This window comes from Carya illinoinensis, chromosome 14 (genome assembly GCF_018687715.1).
Source record: "Carya illinoinensis cultivar Pawnee chromosome 14, C.illinoinensisPawnee_v1, whole genome shotgun sequence".
Taxonomy (NCBI): Eukaryota; Viridiplantae; Streptophyta; class Magnoliopsida; order Fagales; family Juglandaceae; genus Carya; species Carya illinoinensis.
Window position 1 is genome coordinate 10,895,624 of NC_056765.1, and position 17,167 is coordinate 10,912,790.

The 17,167-nt window shown below is 33.5% G+C and overlaps 1 protein-coding gene across 2 annotated transcripts; it reads left to right on the forward strand.

Moving 5' to 3' along the window:
• Positions 1-7,820: 7,820 nt before the first annotated feature.
• LOC122293288 (40S ribosomal protein S15a-1) lies at positions 7,821-9,675 on the forward strand. Of its 2 annotated transcripts, none has more exons than XM_043101812.1 (4): positions 7,821-7,955; positions 8,380-8,527; positions 8,618-8,778; positions 9,349-9,675. In XM_043101812.1, the coding sequence occupies exons 2-4, from the start codon at positions 8,395-8,397 to the stop codon at positions 9,445-9,447; spliced, it is 393 nt and encodes a 130-aa protein (XP_042957746.1). In that variant the 5' UTR covers positions 7,821-7,955; positions 8,380-8,394; the 3' UTR covers positions 9,448-9,675. The 2 variants fall into 2 exon arrangements, with proteins under 2 accessions (XP_042957746.1, XP_042957745.1); XM_043101811.1 differs by lacking the exon at positions 7,821-7,955 and adding an exon at positions 8,045-8,244.
• The last annotated feature ends 7,492 nt before the right edge of the window (positions 9,676-17,167 follow it).

Genomic DNA, 17,167 nt, shown 5'->3' on the forward strand with positions numbered 1-17,167 from the left:
CTTGTTGCGGACAAGGCTCTCCTGATGGTGGACAAGGCCCTCCTGATGGTGGCCAAGGACCCCCTTGTGGTGGCTAAGGTCCTTGTGGTGGCCAAGACCCTGCCTGTTGGGACCTCGCACTCTGTTGCATAAACTCCGTCATCTGCCGAATTGCTTCGGCTATGGAGTCATCTCTGGAGGTATTTTCTTGCGGTTCCTGAGTATTTTTCCTTGGTCTCCCTAGTCTCCCCATATTCCTGTCACAACACTACTCTTGACCCTCCTTTAAGAAAACAAATAAAACCATCATAAAACCAACAAAAACAAAAACAACATTACTCAGCAAGAAACAAAAGAAACCAGCATGCCAAAACATAACTAAATAAATAAAAACAAACAACAAGCTCACACAAATAAAACAAATAAAACAACTATACTTAACATAATTTTCAAAACACAACTTTAAAAACATTCTGGTACTACCTACGGGACATGTGGTTTTACCCAGAGCCAAACCGCTCTGATACCACCTGTGACGCCCCCAAATCCCCACGCCTGAACACGGGAAAATTGAGACGTCCAGATGGTGACAACCCGGGTCACCATCCCATCGACGGGTGCCGAGTGTGTGCAAGGCAACAGATGTGTACAGAGAAACACGCAGCGGATAACGAAAGTCATAACTAAGTACCAGAATTTTTCTTAACGTAATACGAGCTGTTTAAAACGTATATAGATAAAATATTACAAAACACAAATACAGTTTTAACAAATATAAAAGATAGCATCAGCAACCCGGCGGAGCCGCATCCTCGGGCTCAGCCTCCTTCTCTTCGTCCTCTAACTCTGCACCAAAAGCTACGGAACCACGAATGGTACCGCAGGTAAGTAAAACCCAAACACTACCAGATAAAAACACATAAAACTCAAAGAAGATGCATGAACCATGCCCAATGCCCAAAGCCCAAAAACACCAGTTTTCCACACACGCCAAAAACCCTTTTGGCCCAAAAACACATCCTTTCCGAAAAACACGCCAAAAGTCACATTTGGCCGCCAAAAGTCCATTTGGCCGCCAAAAGTCCATTTGGCCCAATATCTCGCCAGAAGTCCATCCGGCCCAATATCTCGCCAAAAGTCCATCTGGCCCACGCCAAAAGTCCCATTTGGCCTCACAAACCATTATCCAATTTTAACCGTATGCACCATGACCTCCCCTAGGGGTCATCCGCACACCCTGGCTCCAGTGTCACACCGTAGAGTACCACCACGCATGTGACACCTAACGAGCGATGCCCAGTTCCGCGCCCCGCGCGTGCGTAGCCAAGCATCCTCTAGCCCTCGCCAGCGAAGGGCCACGGAGTCGGTGAGTAGGGCGATGCCCAGTTCCGCGCCCGGCGCGTTCGTAGCCAAGCATCCCCTAGCCCCGCTCCCGTCATCTCTCTCGACAACTCAGGGGATATCACTCAGTTTATTCCACTCCCGAGTGACCAGAGGAGCTCCACCGAGATAATAACTCATCCCGGCTTGGGCTCGTGATACACACGCACCCGCAATACACTTACGCCAATACACAGACTTTTCACATAAATCCACAAACTCACGTGCATGCACCATGTAATGCCATAACAATGCATAATAAAATAATCCAACAATCATAAATCAAATAAATAGGCAACTCCGTCCTCCATCCATCCGACCCCCGAAACTCCTCGGACTCAGTCCGGAATCAACAACCAACAACAGTAAATAATTGAATGAGCAATATATATTAAAATCTAAAAATAGGATTTGGAAAATACTTACAGCGCTATATGGCAATTTTAGAAAACAAGCGGCGTTGCAAACGGCGGAAAAACAGCAACGTCACAGTGAAAATTCACTGTGGCCGTGGGTTTGAAAAACCCACTTTTGAACGGGGACAAACTAGGACACGAAATTGATAGGGAATGGTCTAGGGATGGTTGTAAAGCTATTGGAAGTGGTGGTAGGCCGTGGGTGGCGGCGGAATCACCGGAAATGGCCGGATTACCCAAAACGGAAACCAAGCTCGTAGGAGCTGTTCCGGTGGTCGTTGGAGGCCAGAAATGGGTGGGTTAGGACGGCAAGGAGTCGGTGATGAAGTGGTGAAGAAATGGTGCCCGGAGGTGGAGCGACGGCAGCGGATCGGAGCAAAATCCGTGCGCCCTTCTTGGAGCTTTTCCGGCCAAACGGCTGGCCGGTTGGGGGTGGGTTTTGGAGGGGTGGTGCACCGGAGGGAGAGGAAGAGAATGGGACCGGTGGGAGGCCGAACGGTGGCCGGACGGCGGCGGTAGGGGCTGGAGAAGGGGACGCCGGCGTGAGGGAGAGGCAGGAGAGAGAGAGAGAGAGAGAGAGAGAGAGAGAGAGAGAGAGAGAGAGAGAGAGAGAGAGAGAGAGAGAGCTCGGGGGGGTCCGGATCGGGGAGAGAGAAAGAAAAAAAAAGAAAAAGAAGAAAAAAGAAAAAGAAAAAAGAAAAGAAGGAAAAAAGAAAAAAGGAAAAAGAGAAAAAAGGAAAATGATGTGAAAAGAGATGAGGTCCAGTCCTCACTCCGGGAAAACGAAACAAACCGCCAAAAAGATTAAAACCACAAAACAACTAAAAGAAATAAAACACAACCTCAAATAAATTAAATTAAATCAAAAACCAATTTTAAAATGCAAATAAATTAAAATAAATAACTGATATATTAATTAAAATAAAAACAATTATTTCAGCGAAAATACACTTAAAAGCGGGTCATCACAGATATTCTAAAAAATCACTTGAAGTAAACAAATTCTAAATAATTATCGTTAAAAACCATAAACATATATTAAGATATTTTATTTTTAGAATTGTATTTTTACGTGTATATGGCAAATTATCGAGATTTAATTATATATATATTTATGTTTTAATGATTTTTAAATTTCAATGTGTCGCACATTAGAAAATTGGCCCTTGCTCAGAAAAAATCCTTGTTCCGCCATTGCGTTTTAAGTACATATTTATCAAAGAGTATATAACTTTGTTATAGTATAGCTTTTTAATAAAGCTCTACAATTAAAACGCTATTACGATATCACAATCTAGTACTAAACTAAAAAAATTACACAAATGTTGCACTATATAAGATCTCATAAAATCATATGTTATTAAGCACTAGAAAGGTAAGATGCAAGTGCAAAACAAGAGCTTGCAAATAGAGGTGGTGGATATGGATGCAAGGAGGTTATCAATATGGTTTATGTTTGGTTTACAGGGTTTATGGTCGACAGGGGCGATTCAAAGGTAAGGCAACTAAGGCCCGTTCGGAAATACAATTGTTATTAAATATTCTTAAATTAATTTATTACTGTACCCAAACCATTTCATTATTATTCATAAATATTTTAATATAATTTTAACATTCAAAGAGTCATAAGGCACTTGCCTAAGGCCTCCACTCCCTAAGCTTCACAAAAAAAGACCCTAAGTAGATTTTTGGTAATGTTTTTCAATTCATCTCATCATATCTCATTTCTTTCCTAAATATCACTCAAAGACAAACACTTTCAAATTAATCATTAAAAAATTTTCAAACTAATCATTACAACATTCCTAAACTATTAAACAAAATAAAAAAAAAAAACAATTCAACATTCTCAAATTTAAAAACAAATATAATATTAACAAATCATATTTTAATAATATTTTAACTTTATAATATTTTTATTTAACTTTTTCTTTCTCATTTTTTAAAACCCCATAAAATATCATAACCCAAACTATTTTACTACTATTAATAAATTATTTTATTATTATTCATAGATTTCTCATCTTATCTTATTCCCCCACAACCCCTTAGAGCATCTACATTTAGATGAGTTTTTTCCTAAATTTTAGCTAAAAATCATTTTTTCCTAATTTTTTTCCCTAAATTTTACCATCTTTCTAAAACCTCATATATCTCACTTCATATTTTTTTCTATAATTTCTTTATTATTTTTTTCTCTCACTTCCCTTTACAAGCTTAACTATTCATTCTTTTATCTTTTTTCTTCTATTTTGAACTATTACTCTAGAAAATATTTTAAACAAAATTTTAAATCATTTTTTTTTGCGGGTACGATACTATTTTCAAAATTATTACGATTTCAAGAATAATATAATTTTTTGTCAAAATTTACCTTTTCCACCAATCATATTTTGTAACGGTTAAATTTTAAAAATTAGTAGGGAACTGAAATATATAAATAAATTATGAATAAAAAAAACTAGAAATATGTAATTATTAGGGAATTGAAATAGTATATAACACTATGGAGATATGTGTTTGTTAATAAAAATTAGTTAAATGTTTACTAAAAATGACTATATTTAATATCATTGAAAGATATAAAAGTATAATCTACCTCACATTAACAAAAATAAGAAAATTCGATTTGTATGATATTGTTTCTAGTTTTGAAAAAAGAGTAGGAATAACAAATATATCTAAATACATTATTAAACTTGAAATAAAAAAATAAAAGAATAATTTGGGAGAGGTTTGGATAGTAAGTTGAGATGAGATGAGTTGAAATGAAAGTTAAAAGTTGAATAAAATATTGTTAGAATATTATTTTTTAATATTTTTATTGTTTTAGTATTCGAAAATTTTGAATTGTTTATTATATTTTGTGTGAGAATTGTAAAAGTTATAATGATTAGATAAGATGTATTAAAATAAATTAGGAAGACTTTTGTATCCCAACTAGGAGGCTTACTATAGTTGCATCCCAAATTTGGGAAGCAACTATAGCAACCATAATATCAAAAGTTAGTTTGGGGAATCGGATGTAGCCCATTTTTGTTTATTTTCCCCTATAATTTGACTAAGGAGAAATTATGAGAAGGCAAATGTGGATACTCTAATGTGATTTATCCAAAAGAGCCCCTCAGAGTACATTTAATGAGATTGATAATCCTCCATTAGCATCACATGTCCCAAAGTTTTTTTAGGTTTTTGAACTCGTCACTCTAGTCTGGTAAAAGCACCTCTTGCACATCTCTAAAATTATCATGTGACAACAGCGTTGTTAACTAGCTTAATGAGAATTGGATGGAGCAAATTAATTAATTAAAATCTTAAAATAGAAAACTAAGGTTATATATATATATATATATATATATATAAATTTTGAGTAATGCTACTCATAATCCATTTTGTCATAATTCTCTCATTATCTCATGATATTGTATTAAATGATTAGAAACTATTTATTATGTTTTACTTGTGGGTTGAAGAAAGTACTAAGTATTCAAAGAAATAAAAGAAGACTAGAGTAGTTATGGAATACTTTTTCTCTTCTTCCATGCATATATCAGTATTACACAAGTATTTATAGAGTATGAAAACTAGTCTTTTACGAAGAAAGATTATTCTAAAGAATTCAAGCATTTGGAATCTTGAATATTCGGTTAGCCTTGAGTAGGTAACATGTTTTGAGCTCTTAGCAGGAGATATCAACAGAGTTGGTTATGGATATATGTTCCTCTAGTTGTGCATGACCACTGTATGTTTTAATATCCCCCGCGATACAAGCGACACTAGTAGAATAGTGAGGCTTGATCGTAAGGTAGAAAACCTAAATGTGGAAAGGGGTTTTGTAAGAATGTCAATTAGTTGATCCTTACTAGATACAAAGGTAACCTAAAGTGTCTTGGCCGCCACACGGTCTTACACAAAATGATAATCAAGTTCAACATATTTAGTGTGAGAGTATAAAACAGGATTTATATCTAAATATGTATTCCAATATTATCACACCATGGTGTAGGTGGATCAGCTAGAAAAATTTCAAGTATTTTCAACAAAGATTGAAACCAAAGTAACTCACAAGCAGTATTTGCCACTGCTTTGTATTCGGCCTTATTAGAGGACTGTGCAATCGTGGGTTGTTGTTTAGAACTCCAAGACACAAGGTGATTATCAAGATAAACACAAAAACCACAGTGGATTTTCTATCATCCAGGCATCCCACTCAGTTAGTATTAGAAAAAGCTTTAAGTGTAAGAGATGAAAAGGCAGAAAAATGTAAACCATAACTAGAAGAACGCTGAATATAGCGTAGAATCCTCTTGACACCTTCCCAATGAGGAATATGAGGATAATGCATGAATTGACAAACTTTATTGACAGTAAAAAAAATATCTGGTCCAGTAAAGAAAATGTACTAAAGGCTCCCTACAACACTATAGTAAAGTTGAGGATCATCAAAGGAGTTACCACTCAAGGTAGTGAGTTTAGCCGATATGCGCATGGAAGTAGAAACATATTTGGACTGATGCATTTTGTGCTCAACAACAGATCATAAATATATTTGTTTTGGAACATAAATAAACAATAGCCGTGCGAAGAACTTCAATTCCTAAACAGTAATGCAAAGCACCAAGGTCTTTAATCGGAAATGATGATCTAAGACCATTAATGAAATCAGTGATGAGAATTAAGTGATTAACAGTTACCACAATATCATCCACATATATGAGGACATAAACCGAAGCATGTGTAGTGGTAAAAACAAATAATGAATAATCTGACTTGGAAGCTCGAAACCCTAATGCTAGCAATTTAGTGCTAAGCTTAGAAAACCAAGGCCTAGGGACTTGTTTTAAGCCATAAATCAATTTCTTCGGTTTACAAACATGAGTAGGAAAAATCAACAAACCCAGTAGGTTGTAGCATGTACATATCCTTCTCCAAATCCTTATGTAGGAAGACATTTTGGATATCGAGTTGGTGAAGTGGCTATCGGTTTTGTACTGTAATGGAGATGAGAAGTTGGATTGTGGCCAGTTTCACTACATGATTGAAAGTCTTTGTATAATCGAGTTCACCTTGTTGATGGAATCCCTTTACAACAAGGCGAGCCTTGCGCCGCTTAAGGGACCCATTAGCATGCCTTTTGGTTTTGAGGATCCATTTGGAGCCTAAAACATGAAGTTGGGAGAGGGAGGAACAAGGTCCCAAGTTTTATTCTAGAGACAAGCTTGAAATTCGATATTCATCATGGCTTAATGCCATTCTTGGAATTTTGAGACTTCTGTATAACAAATGGGTTCCTTAGAAACACTAGATGAGGCCAAAATAGTGAAGAAACTACCAAGTATTCAACAAAATGACTCAAGGAAATAAAAGAAGACTATAACAATTTTGGAATACCATTCTTTTCTTCCATACATATATCAATATTACACAAGTATTTTATAGAGTATGAAAACTAATCTTTTACAAAGAAAGATTGTTCTAGAGAATTCAAGCATTTGGAATCTTGAATCTTCAGTTAGCCTTGAGTAGGTGACGTGTCTTGAGCTCTTAACTAGAGGTACAACAAAGTCGATTATGGAGATATGCTCATCAAGTTGTGCATAACCACTGTATGCCTTAATATGATTTTATCATTTAATGTCACATAAATAAATATTGAGAGAATGATGATAAATATATTTATCTATAAATTTTATGTAAGTGTGTGAAAATTTAAATATTGATTTTGTTGGTAATACTTTATTCAATGAGAAATGCTAAGTGTCCCGGTGCGTTTTCCTAATGGTGGGTCCTGATTTTTTTTTACTTAATAATTAAAGAATTATTTTTTAATGATGTTGTGATTTTTTTTTTTTCAAAAAGTTAAAAGTGTTAAAAATATGCATTAGAAAAAAAGGCAAAAAAGTAAATAGATGAAATATATTAGGAGGAAAACCCGGCGGGAGCCAATGAATCGTATTTTATATAGTTTTGTTTGGGCCCTTCTATGTTTTATATACTCGGCCCGTTTTTAACTTAGCCTGGCCCGAGTATATTAAACATAGAAGGGCCCAAAACGCCAAGACATTTTCCGAAAACAATAACCTCTTACCTCCATATCAAGCCAAAACCCTAGTCCAATTTGTTCTGTATCATCACTCCCGCTCTCGAGCTCCCAGACGCGGCCGCCATCTCTGCTCTCAGGTAAGCCAATCTCACACAACCGTTAAACTGCTAGTCTGACTCTCTCTCTGATTTTGATTTGACCCATTGTAAGGTGAATCCTATAAGAATTGCGTGATTACTTCGATGTGTAACGTATTTATTAGCTTGGTGGTAGAGCTTGATTCGCTCAACAACAGTATTATTGACAAAGAATACCACTGTTTTTCTTTTGGCTTTGATATTTTGCATCAATTGACTGATTAATCGGCGAGTAACAACTACCATTGATGGAGATGTTTTCGTTTTCGGCTTGGTTTTCATTCGACGGGTTTGTTACTTGATCCCAGTAACATTTCGTGTAGTCTTTGTATGCCGATTACGAGAATACCCAACTATTCATCTGCGTAATAGTAAGTGTTAGTTTTGTTAATGATTGGATGTTTGCTGTAACCCTTTTGACCAGCTTGAATTTGGGAGGATGGTGAGAGTTAGCGTGTTGAATGATGCTCTCAAGAGCATGTACAATGCAGAGAAGAGGGGAAAGCGACAGGTCATGATCAGGCCGTCGTCGAAAGTGATCATCAAGTTTCTTCTAGTCATGCAGAAGCATGGTTTGTCCACTTGCACGAATTTATCCCCTCATCTCCCTTCGCTTGTGCACAATGAGTTATAATGTTTTTAATCGTTCTGTGTTTTTACAGGCTATATTGGGGAGTTTGAGTATGTTGATGATCACAGATCTGGCAAGATTGTGGTTGAATTAAATGGAAGGCTGAACAAGTGTGGGGTTATAAGTCCACGCTTTGATGTCGGTGTCAAAGAGATTGAAGGCTGGACTGCCAGGCTGCTTCCTTCAAGACAGGTTAGCCTTAGAATTTCCGTATCTATTTATTTATTTTTTGTATGACTTGGTTTGAACTAAAAGACTTATCATTAACACGATGGTTTGCTATCTGTGATTAAGGAGAATTACACATTAGAAATAATGGAAAATGAGTTTGGATGAAAGAGATGAAAATCAAACATAAGATCATACTTTTGGCATTCTACATTTCGTGGCATGATTTTGCAGATGTTTGTTTTAAAATTTAAAACTTACTGTAAATACATGGATTACCTAGGGACTGTATGCGCAATTATAGTATATTGAAAGCTATTGTGCAAGAAATTAGAAGTTTTGAGAGCTCTGATAAAGTGATATGGAGTCATTAACGAGGGACCCCCTCTCTTATGGCATGGGTTTGTTTGGGGTTGGACAAGTGATTTTGGGCGGATGTTTGATTTGTTGAGAACATGTGATGATGAGACCGTTTAGATAAAATGATGGATCATTATACTATACTTACCCTATCATGGGACGTGATAATGTTTGTAATGGACGTGATAATGTTTGTAATTATGTGTTTGCTCACATATGCGATGACTTTTGCAGTTTGGGTATATTGTACTGACCACTTCTGCCGGAATCATGGATCATGAAGAAGCAAGGAGAAAGAATGTTGGTGGCAAAGTACTTGGGTTCTTTTATTAAACGGAGTATTAAAGATCCATTTTGGAATTTTGGATTATTGGCTGAGCGGTATCTTTAATTTCCTTGAAAATAGAAAGTAACTTAAAAACGACGTGATTTCTTCCAAATTATCATTTCAGTTTTGTACTTGCATTTTTTATTTTGGTTTAATGTGATGTTGCTGCAAGTTTGATATGTTTAGTTGATGGAACTGATAGTTCTGTCGTATTGTTTTTGGAGTTTTTGTCACACCGCCGAGTACTTTTACTCAATACTTGTCTCGTAGTATCATAAATTTATGATGTTGCATTTAGTTTCAAATTGAAAAAATCAGTGATGGTTGATGAGAAGCTTTCCGTATGCTTCAAGCAGTGTATCTAGTCTTTATTGATGGAGCATTTTTCGGAGTTTGAGAGGTGGAAGATTTTAGTTGCCAATATAAGTTTAAAGCTTTAAGTTTGATCGTGCCCCTGATCACATAATAGGGTTGAGAAACCATCTCATCTCAGATGCTTTGGTTTCAAATTGTCATCTGCATGAATGCTAAATCTCTTTTAGCTACTAATTACAATTGAGAAGTACTAGATCTACTAAAGATTTCATAAAAATAAATTCACAAATTGATGTGATTTGATGTTATAGTAGATTTGATGTATCGTATCAAGCTAAAAATTTGATATACCAGATGCATTTTTATTATAATTTCCTCTAGTCATTTATGGGACACAACAGTTTGCGTCTCCAACCTACCATTTTTTATATAAAGAAAAAACCTTACAACCCAAAATCTTTAAGTTGCTCTTTGAATTGATTTTTTGGCAATTTGCACTCTTTGATTGACAAAAGGATGACACAAATTAGGAGTAGTGGTGCAAATTGAAAGAGGTCCGAGTTTGAGGTGCAAAATATATTTACATATAATAGTCTTGAATATCTGCATGATGCCATTGTATTTTTGTCCATTGGTACAACCTTGTCGGCAGGTAAATGCATCAGGGTCTAATTATTTTATCACAGGTCCTTTTCAACTCTAGTGCTATAGTTATAAAAGATTGCATAAAAGTAATCGTATATATTGATGTTATTTCATATGATCTGTTAGATCTGTTTTAGAATAAAAGTAATTTTATAATCTGACAAATTATATCAAGCAATATTAGTTTGTGAGATTATTTTTGTGTAATTATTTTGTGTTTAGAGTATTTCCCTAAAAGCTGGTACTCTCTTATCCAATGTCTAACTTCCCCTAAATTCATTTTTCAGAGTTTTAGTAGCAAATTGCTCAAATATTGTACTAACTCCTCTCCCTTAAGTGGAAGAAGACACCGTCCGTCGAGCTAGCTGCCGAGCAACTGATTTACAGATTCCTACCTTGCGTTTTCCTCGGATTTCCTTTCAGCATTAAGAACATCATAATTACATTCCTTTTATGAAAGGCAAAAGAGATTAATATATACATCTGACCTGTTTTATAATGTTACATCAACCCACGAAAAGTATAATTTTTCAAATATAGAAAAAAGCTTGGCTAAACAAGTAATAGCTGAAAAACAATCATTTTAGTAGAATTAAAAGATGAATTCGAAATAATAAAACAAAATGATACTGAATCTTTTTAAAATATAAATGTATTTTGTTATCATATTAAGATTAAAAATCTCATTATTTCCATATTTATGCGTCAACTTATATTGATTCGTTCTCATGTCTCAATCACCTGTTCACGCACTAGAATATTTTTGTCAAAATCAACAATACTGATTCAATGCGTTTGAATTGGCAGACAAAGATAATTGACTACAGTGGAGTAAACATGAAAAGACTTACTGGAGTCATTATGGATAAAAAGTAATGATACATGTAAAACCATTTTTATAACTTTTTATACGACTATATTTTAAAATGAGGGTATTTATGTAAAGTGATGTTACTTTTATAAATTAGTTTATAAAAATACTCATTATTTAAAACATAGTTGTATAAAAGAGTTGTATGTCTATCATTTTCCACACCCCGCACTGACTATGTGGGAGAGAGAGCCACCTTCGATCAGTGGTTGGGTGTGGACTGTATTGCTTTGTGCAGACCATGTAGTTTTGTGGTGGTCGACCTGAATTACTCTAGATCATTGTTCATTGTCTATAAGATCATTTCTTCAAAGATTTTAAGTGACATAAAAATATCTTATATCGAAAAAAACACAGCCTTAATGTATAACCCAGATTATAATCCTATATATATGTATGGATAATACGAATTATTATATACAAATAACCAGTCACAATTAGATTCCTGCATGGAAAATGGGGTTCTTCCTCCTTATGCTTAGCATTTTCTTGTAGTAATTGAACAAGATCAAACATGATATTTCCTATAAGAGATAATATATATATATATATATATGTATATATATATATATATATTTAGAGCGAACCAAGTCTCCATGGAACATTAAACTTAAAATATATAGAGCCAACTCCCAAGAAACAAAGAACCCAATCAACATAGCTCAGGAGCTAACCCTAGTAGTAATTAATTATACATAGTCTTTGAATTAGATAAAATGTTTCTCACAAAAGCAGCGTGACATGATGATGAGACAAAACTTAATTACTTGGAGCCACAAATGATCTCTCATTGATCTAGAGATGCACTGCCAAAGGGTCCTTAGTTGCCCAAACTTGATCAAACATGTCCCTCAAACTTCAACGGCCACGATTCATGATCTTCCCATAATCATCTTCTTCTTCTTCTTCTTCCTCCTCCTCCTCATCGTCTTCATCGTTGCTGCTGCCGTTGATGGTGATCTTTCCCCCACATGTCCTTGATGCCATGTACGCAGGTGGAACTGCAATGGACACGTAGCAAGCTAGATGAAGGCCATGGATGATGTTCTCACAAAGAGGGTGAGTGCAGAGGAGTTTTCTGAGCTATAAAGGGAGTATTTGTGTTTTAGGGGGGAGAGGATCTTCTCAGCATATGCTTGGAGCATTCACTTTCTGGCCCATTCTTTTTCATTCTACTTTTTGATTACAATTATAATGGGTACGTGGATGTAACTAAACTATTGTCCTTTCAATTATTCTTTCTTTAGGTATGTTATTTATGTTAGAATTAGGAATCATTATAATAATAAAAAAAAATATTTGTGATGAGTTATTTGTTACGATAATTAACTTATTTTAATAGGAAATTATCATTTTCGTAGCAAATGCTACTAACAGCAAATAAACATTTTTCTTGTAGTACATTTTTGTCGCTAATAACTAACGGTAAATAACAAACACAAACACTTTCAATTTCACTTTGATAATAACTCATTGTCAAGAGTTTGAATTAATCCATTTATTAAAACCTTAGAATCACCTTACATATAATTTAGTGTAGCTCGAAATTATCGTGTATATATGGAAAAAAAAAAAAAAATGAAATCTCTAATATCCCGTAAAAAGAGAGTGGTGTAATTTTAAAATTTTTGAAAAATGATAAAGATATTAGACACATTCTCAAAATGTTTTGATTATAGAGTAATGTTACATACGAGACCTCATCCTATTGTCATTTTACTGTAAAAATGTGACCTTTTTATCATATTTAGATCCATTTTTATTTTTTCAAAAGAAAAATTGAAAGATTGCTAGGCAATACCATCTTGTTGAAATGAGAGAGTTAAAGTTATTCCAAAATTATGTATTTTTTTTTATTTCAATTTTTTTTCCACATAAGATTGGCATCTTAGGGCTAGTTTGGGTAGTGAAGTGTTCTGAGAATATCCTACTACTATTTATTATTTTATCATTACTTTTTACTATTTTGTATTACTATTCACTACTATTTATAAAATATTTGATATCATCTCATTACTCAAATACAATTGCAACCTTAATCTTTTCAATTTAAAAAGAGTCATGCTATAGTCACCGAAACATTTGTCCCGAATTGTCACCGAATCAAACTATTTTTTTTATTCATTTTTTTTATATTTTTAAAAATAAAAAAATTCACAACATCCCTAAAAAAAATTTACTTAATCACTAAGTTAAAAAAAAAAATCGGTAAAAATAAACCTCCAAATTGGGGAGCTTTAGCATTTCTTATCCAAAAAATACTTTAGAAGATGCTGTAAATGAGTGAATAACCAGTTTTGAAATGAACCCATAATAAGGTCCAATTCCCTTATTCTGAATTAAGCTCCAATGGCACTTAAGCCCATTAATCTGACACCTCACTGCCAAAAGTGTGATGTCATGCTCAATGCTCTAATTTTAAAATTACACTTTTTTATTTATTCAAATACTAATTAGGACATAAAAAAAAATACGTATATGGCCTTTTAAACTGCTCAACTTTTGTTTGCCATTGGTGGGGGTTGGGATCATCTTACGTCCATTTAAATTTGCTTGCGTTGAGAAAGTACCTCCGGGCTTATCACCCTTTAGAAATGGCTCTCTATGGATATAAAGTACTATAACTAATTTTTAAAAAAGAAAATCCACAAAAAATTATAAATAAAAAAAAGTCATTAAGTAGGGCTGCTACCCACACCTCTTGAGCAGTCAGGCCCAATCTCGACCCACTGTGAATGAATATCCCCGTTCGGATGCTGCCTATGTCAAGATAGAGAGAGAGATTTTTTAAACACTCAATTTTTAAATCATTAAACTTATCTCAACTTAAAATCTTTTTACATGTGGGGCTTATAAAATTTTTCAACTTAACACTTCTTTACATACAAGACTAGGGGTATAACCGGTCCAGTCTAGTCTAGTTTTGGATAAAATTTAAGACTGAACTTATATGTACCAGTTTTATATTTTTTAAAACTGATTATACATTAGTTACCCTCTTAAACCAGTACTCTGATTTTACCAGTTTCCAGTTTGGTTCAGTCCGGTCCAATTTTTCGATTTTAATATAGTATATTATATATTATATAATATAGTATATTGTAGTATATTATAATATATATTATAATTGTATTATAGACTATAGTGATATAGTATTAATAATTTAATATAACTATTAATATGCACTATATAATATTAGTATAACTATTAATAAAATAAAATATAGTGATAAGATTTTAAAACTTAATATTATATTAATTAGTAATTTATCATATAATACAAAACTATTTTATATATATTATATATTATATATAAAAAATTAAAAAGTATATATATGAACTGGTTTGGTCCAGTCTGGTTTAGTTTTAAAAAAAGAAAAACTGGAATTGAACCGAGTTTGACCTGTTTTAAGAAAAATAAAACCGGTACAAGATTGAACTAAACTCGATACCGGACCCAACCCACAGGTTCGGTCCGGTCTAGTTTATCGATTTTTTTTTTACACCTCTATGTGAGACCCATAACATTTTTTAACTTCTCATAAATATATCTAAATTTATCTTAACATCTAAACATATATAAACTTATCATATATAGAATCTACAAAATTCACTCCATCATTTTAACTCATTATTATTCATAAAAAAACTTAATATCTCCATTAAGCTCAATTCAAAGAGAGAGAGAGAGCGCTCTTCCAAAGAGAGATATACAGACATTATTGAAATTATTTACATAAATACTAATTTATAATGACAAACTGTATTATTACATGAACAGAGGGAACGTACATATATACGTAGTTTAAGATATAAATATGATAATTACTCAGCACGCGGGTATTCTACAAAACTGCTGCTTTTTTCTTCTTTATTTTGTTGGGACAAATCAATGTGATAATAATGAAGGACTTGATCATGGTCTTGGAGACACGTTTACTCCAAGAGCTCATGAGTTATATCTAGAAAAAATGTGTCTTTTTTTTTTTTTTTTTTTTTTTTTTTTGTTTGGGTCTCTCCCGTTATTCCCTTTTCTTTGTCGCATCTTAAAAAGGGATTACTGATGATCGACAACTTGTCACAAAGTTGCATGCTTCCTCCACTCACCAACCATAATGATCGATCAGAGTCTCACACAGGCCCACAATCAGCATTCCGTCTAAGGATAGAATCATATCCTTGGCCTCCTCCTGCCAAGCATGTTCCTCGAACAAATAACGTTAGATACGGCTTCAGAATAAAATTTTATTATATATAAATAAAATTGTATATTAATTTACATATTAATATTAATTAATTCATATTTAAAATTTAAATTAGTATTATTTTTAATAAAATTTAATTTTTGACCAATCACATTAAATTAGTACACATATTAATAAGCAATTATACTTGTAACTAAACGTTTCTTTCAAAACAAAGCTATTACTACAACTAATTTGAAATTTCTTTTATTTATATAATAAGATATAACATAAATAATTAATTCTATCTTATTTTGTCAATTCAAACTTTTATGATAATTGATGATTTAATATAATATCATAGTGAATAATGTTAAGTATAAGTTTCAAATACATAAATATCACGTAAGTCTTTTGTAAAAAAAGTGAACTCCACAACGAAAAAAATGACTTTTTTATATTTTTTTCATGTGGGATCTACTTTTTAATTAAAGGCATACGCCATTATGTGAGATTTGTACATTTATAATTTGTGTTAATGTCGTATTTTGCATACTTTTAGACCTGATTGTCAGAAAATTAAAGATTTTTCACATTTTTTATTGATTTGTCTGCACAGATTATTTGAGGCTAGGCGTCGTAGGGAGGCCAGGATGGAGTATCCCTTCATTCTTTATATTTTGGGACTTCTCACACTATTACGGTCATAAACTAACCTTAGCTTTACAGCTAGAGGCCCTTAATGGGCTGATGGCCCGTTTGGCCTAGACTTCCTATATTTGAGCTTGCATCCTAGCCATGGGCCTTTGGCAGGAAAAATCTCCTTACAACCTGTACACATTATTATTCTATAAGTAGGTTCTCTACTTGGGTTATTAGATCGAACTCCATAAAAACATTATTGCATATGGTTTTAAGCGTTCTTGTCTTGAAGCTGAATTTGTCAATCTTTTAGCATTTATTTCAAACTTGGAAGCTAAAAGGAAAGGATCAATAAAGAAAGCTCCATAATGTACACCCTGTCCATGCAGTGTATTAAGCTGTTTTTGCTGTCTTTTATTTTTTGGGATCTTTAATTCCAATTTCGGAAAAGACAATTGAAAAAGAAGAGAAGGAGACAACTTAAAATCATTTTATTTCCTTTAATATTCAGACAATATCGGATAGATAATTCATTGAAGTGAAAGCAACGTATATAAACATGCAGTTGCTGGGTTTCAAACTGACTTAGTGTACCTCAGACCACGTCCAAGTAGCTTTGTCCCAGTCTCTAGCCAACCTTGGACGACGTTGTCCCAGTCTTTGAAATTGTTTCCAGAAACATTTTCCCATCTCAACATGGGTATAAGTCATGTGTGTACGACCAATATGTAGTCCTGTCTCAGCACGTTTAATTTAATGATATTATCCGTTTTTTAAATCAAAAATTATTTATTTACGACTAGTTAATTCTAACGAAATGATTAATTTCATCAAAAATTAATTATAAATAATTTTTTGATTACAATAAATTGATGACAAAAATTTAATTTTTTTTATAGTGAATAAGGGATGATTGTATGACATGATTTGATGTTTTATAAACAAAACATATCAAAACATAAATGCATCTTTATATTAGTTAATGCGGCAGATTTTCATACCAAAGATCTGTTTGACGTGTCAATAAGCAGATTTTACAAATCAATTTTATTGATATCTTATATGTTTA

Coding starts and splice junctions, on each gene's coding strand:
- LOC122293288 (XM_043101812.1), top strand. CDS start 8,395: ATGGTGAGAGTTAGCGTGTTGAATGATGCTCTCAAGAGCATGTACAAT. Junction 8,528..8,617: donor TCTAGTCATGCAGAAGCATG/GTTTGTCCACTT, acceptor GTGTTTTTACAG/GCTATATTGGGGAGTTTGAG. Junction 8,779..9,348: donor GGCTGCTTCCTTCAAGACAG/GTTAGCCTTAGA, acceptor TGACTTTTGCAG/TTTGGGTATATTGTACTGAC.